The sequence below is a fragment of the Triticum dicoccoides genome, chromosome 7A (genome assembly GCF_002162155.2).
Source record: "Triticum dicoccoides isolate Atlit2015 ecotype Zavitan chromosome 7A, WEW_v2.0, whole genome shotgun sequence".
In the NCBI taxonomy this organism is placed as follows: Eukaryota; Viridiplantae; Streptophyta; class Magnoliopsida; order Poales; family Poaceae; genus Triticum; species Triticum dicoccoides.
In genome coordinates, this window is record NC_041392.1 from 637,181,450 (window position 1) to 637,186,380 (window position 4,931).

Genomic DNA, 4,931 nt, shown 5'->3' on the forward strand with positions numbered 1-4,931 from the left:
GAGAAATCGAAATTATTCCGCTAGCATACCAACATGTTCCCACTCTGTTTTGCAGGATTGTTCTCGGAGGTGCACTGAGGCAGCTCAAATAAATGAAGATGAATTCAGCAACAGCTCTGAACCGACTTCTCTTTTCTCAAACAGCACCCGGGGGCGCGTGTCAACCCACTTTCCGTAATCATGGAACGGGGTCTGGAGCTGAAATGTTTCCACACACAAAAAAGCAAAATTGAATATATGGTCTCGTAACTACGAGCCTTTTTTCTACTCAGCTTACACACATAACTGTGCAATTTGTTAGAAAACAATCCTTTTACTCAGTTTACACCTAGTCTAGCAAAGCGCAAGAATACCATTTTCCGTAATTGTGGAACCGGGTTTGGAGCTGAAATGTTTCCACACACAAAAAGAGGCAAAATTGAATATATGGGCTCACAACTACAAGCCTTTTTTTTTCTGTACAGAGATGTACACTACACACACGACTGTACGATCTGTTAGAAAAAAATCCTTCTACTCAGTTTACACCTAGTCTAGCAAAGCACAAGATTACCACCTGTATCTGTTCTACTTTTAACTACGTTTCCGTCTGCAGGTTCACATCTGCATTTTCCAGGCAGGATACCACCTCTTGGATGCTTGGCCTCTGGCAAGGATTATGGTTTATACACTTGCGAGCAACTTCAAGCACCTTCAGCATTTGCTCTTCATGCCCTTGTTCTCTCAGCGCTGGATCCAAGACTTCAGTATGCTTTCCCTGGGACGTCATCTCCCGTACCCACTGGACAAGTTCCTTGGACTTGGACAGGACCTCGACGGGCCTTTTCCCTGTGAGCAGCTCAAGCAACACCACTCCAAAACTGTATATGTCTCCCCTCAGTGTGGCCACCCATGCGTGCCCGTACTCGGGAGGAATATAACCCAGAGTGCCGACCAGCTCAGTTGTGACATGTGTGTCATAGGGACGGATCAATCTGGCAAGCCCGAAATCTGCAACATAAGCTTTGAAATCTCTGTCGAGAAGGATGTTGCTGGACTTGATATCACGATGTACAATGTGTGGCTTGCAGATATTGTGGATGTAGAAAAGGCCCCGGCTTGCTCCTTGTGCAATCTCTAGCCTTGTTGGCCAGTCAAGCAATGTGTTGCCATTGTCCCTGTTGTGAAGCCAATCATCCAGGCTGCCATTCTCCATGTAAGAATATATGAGGAGCCTCGAGTTTCCCTGGATGTAGTAGCCCCATAGAGGCACAAGGTTGTCGTGTTTCGCCACGGTGAGTGCGTCAACCTCTGCGGTGAATTCTCTTTCCATCAGACACATTTCGCCGTTGAGCTTCTTGATGGCAAGCTTGGGTCCATTTGGCAGTTCTGCCTTGTAAACCAGACCATTACCTCCGCAGCCGATGATGTTCTGCTGGTCAAAGTTATTTGTGGCCTTTAAGATATCATGGAAGGTGATTTTGCCTGATTCTCCCTTGCCTTGAGGTACCATCACCAAAATGCTTCCTTTCATCACATTGCACAAGTCATCTGATGCAGAGGTAAATGAACTTGCCTCTATGTCGCCATTGCTGCTACCCTTGTTTTGGTGGACAGAGTTTGTTCTTCTGAGGGCCATAAGCAGACGTCCCAGCAAGAACAGAATGGCAAGCCCGCCGAAGAACACACCTAATCCAACGGCAGTAATGTTCTTCTTGTTCCACCGTCTTGGGGACGCTGAAGATGATGTTGAGTTGCAGTCATTATTGATCATAGGGCCACATAGCTTTGGATTCCCACTGTAGCTAGAATTTGAAAAAGAATCAAACTGTCCTCCACTTGGAACTTTCCCTTCTAGCTTGTTGTTGGAAACATCAAATTTGGAAAGGAAGTGCAGACCATTCAGTGCAGATGGTATTGCACCTGTGAGCTGGTTGTTCGACAGATCGAGTGTTTGCAGGTTTGTGAGGTTGCAGATTTCTTGTGGTATTCCACCAGTTAAGCTGTTGGAGCTTAAATTAAGGATGTCAAGCATTTTTAGCTGACCAATCTCAGGGGGAATCACACCAGTGAAATTATTGTTGTCCAGACACAATTTGTTGGGAAAAGCACTGACCATCCGGTATTGACGTAATGGTGTCCAAAATACAGGCAACTCAAGGAACTTTGGGTCCAGCTTAGCAGCATTTTTCTCTGATAGTAACATCGGCATCTTTGTCAATGCAGCTGGTATATCCCCTGTAAGCTTGTTGCTTGATATATCTAGAAAGAACAGGAAGCCCAGCCCATCAATCCAGGATGGTATCGGTCCAGTGAGTTGATTCATTGACAGGTCTAGCATCTCCAATTTTTCAAGCTTTGATATCCAAAGCGGGATTTGCCCAACCAATGGGCAATCATCTATGGTGAGTACCTGAAGCTTCTCAAAACCATCAATTGTTTCATCCTGTGGTATGGTTTCACCCTTGAAGTTGGTTCCAATAAGCAGGGAGGTGAGATTCTTGCAGCTCTTGAGCATCTGAAGTGCATTTGTGATATTTGTAAAAGAGTTGCCGGTGATTGAAAAGAAGGAGAGGGACCTGAGATTTCCAATGCTTGGTGAGATCTGGCCTTGAAATTGATTGAAAGCCAGCCGTAACGCAACTAGGTTGGTGCATGAGTAGATACTTTCAGGAATTGTACCAGTGAAGTTGTTCAATGAAAAATCAGCTGTCCTCAGATCCAACATGGTGAAGTTGACTTTGCTAAGTTCCCCGGTAAAACTGTTGTTTCTGATGGTAATGTATCTGAGATTTGAGCAGTTACCTAGGGCCGGTGGCAGCTCACCAGACATATGGTTGTTGTCCAAGTAGAGTTGCTCCAATCTTGTTAGCTGGCCGACAGAATCCGGAATCTTGCCACTGAGACCAGTCGATCCAAGATTAAGTACAGTCAGATTGCTTAGTTTTGCTATGTGGGAGCCATCAATAACTCCTTGCAACAAATTGTTGGGTAAGGAGAGCTGCTCCAGTGAGGTAGCATTGAAGAGTTCCGGCGGGAGAGCTCCGCTGAGGTTGTTGTGTCCAACCTTCAGCACTTTCAGCATGGAGCAACTGCCAAGCCCTGGGGGAATGTTGCCACTGAATTGGTTGAAACAAAGGTCAAGCATGTCAAACAAGGGGGCGTTGCTGCAGATAGAAGATGGTATTTGTCCTGTGAAGGTGTTGTTGCTCGCATTAAGAGCAACCAGATTCTTCATGGCCTCCCATGTCACGGATGGAAACTGTCCTGTAAACAAATTGCTTGAGATATTCAGCACCTGGAGAGGAAGGCCGGTATCTGAGGATTGCAACTCCTGCAGAGGACCATCGAGGCGGTTGAAGCTGACGTCGAGGACAGTAATGCTTCTGGAGAACACCAATTCTGCCGGTAGGCTGCCTTCAAGCGAATTATGAGACAGGTTGAGGCGCAGCAGGCCAGGAAGATCGCCGAAGGATGGCGAGACGAGGCCTCTGAGACCTCTGGAAGGCAGCAAGACGTCCGTGACCGTGCCGTCGCCGCTGCAGAGGACGCCTTCCCATTGGCAGCAGTCCGTGTCGTTCACCCATGACACGTTGAGACTGCCGCTGCCGCCCGGCGTGAGCCTGCCCAGGAAGCCGAGGAGGGCGCCCCTCTCCTGCTCCGTGCAGGAGCTGGCCGGGGAGACGAAACAGAGCAAAAGGGCGGCAGCGACAAGGCTGGCGAACGGTGCGGACGATTTGGTGGTGTATCTACTGTTGCTGCTACGGCATGATGAGCTGAGCGGCTGCATGGTTCCCTCTCATGAAACTCGGCTACCGCAGGGGTGCTTTGCGCTACTCGGACCCTGACTGCCTAGGCAACCACCATGGGCGATGGGTTCGTGGCGCAGAGCAGCATGGAGGAGGAAGAAGCTGCCTGCCGTTCCCTCAGAGAAAAATGGCTAAGGTGAGGCGCTATGGACGCATTCACATCCTAATCAGCTCCTTTTGCACGTTTGCCACTAGCGTGTTTTTCAGCCCATAGAGGAGGAAAAGGAGAATGCTGCTGTGTGGGCCCCGTTCCTCATGTTTGACCTTGTTGCTTGGGCCAGCAGCCAGCCTCCGGTTCGTTCTGGTATGCAAAAGTCCAACTTCCCTATGCAATACATTAGCTGTTGTATATCCTTGTCTAGGATCTCGTCACCCAGCTTTGGAAGTTGGTGTTGAATACTGCGCCATGCCCGTATAATAATTCACCAGCTACGTACATATATCTATGCATATCTTTCTGGCTCAATGGTGCGACCCTGATGGTCAGGAAAACCAAACTGTAAACTATCAACAACTTACCGTCAGTATTTGCATGTCACCGGCGAAAATCGACAGCCATTGACTTGATAGCCGTTGATAGAATCTCACCGCGGGCGCGCGGAATAAGAAAATTATTTACTGGAAAATGAGTTAGGTCGTATTTTTTTTTCATCTGTTCGTTTGAAAAAATTGTGCCCTTACACGTGGAGCCTCTTTGCTGAGAAGGCAGGTTTCTTTCATCATTGAACAGGGAAAGAAAGGCGGGCGTCGTCGTCGACGCATGAAAGGAACCGGTGCTGAAGATTCCAGCGTCTGCAAGGCACTTCTCTTCTTTTTCCCCTAGTGGTAGGTACATGGAGAGAGCACTTGGAGCTTATCTTTGGGGATGAAGCGCGCACATAATCTGATCTGATAATAAAGCAATCAATGATTAACGTCGCCGTCGGACGTCGTTGATGTGTGCGGGTGCGTGGTTTGATTGCTCAACTCAAAGGCGGGTAATGGAGAGATTTGGTGCCAGGCGCGGCCCGTAGACCCGCACTGGTTCGCAGATTCTTGAGCGCAGTTCTTCTATTTTGTTATGTTTTTTGCAAATTATGTGTGCGGTTTTTCTTCCTGGCTGTTCGTCGAAATACGCCGGAAAGGTGTTTTTGGGGGTGGGTG

General features: G+C 48.1%; 1 protein-coding gene across 1 annotated transcript; it reads right to left on the bottom strand.

Annotated features, from left to right (window-relative positions):
- Positions 1 to 250: 250 nt before the first annotated feature.
- LOC119328971 (tyrosine-sulfated glycopeptide receptor 1-like) lies at positions 251 to 4,436 on the bottom strand. The gene has a single exon (XM_037601955.1). The coding sequence runs from the start codon at positions 3,767 to 3,769 to the stop codon at positions 578 to 580; it is 3,192 nt and encodes a 1,063-aa protein (XP_037457852.1). The 5' UTR covers positions 3,770 to 4,436; the 3' UTR covers positions 251 to 577.
- Between the last annotated feature and the right edge of the window lie 495 nt (positions 4,437 to 4,931).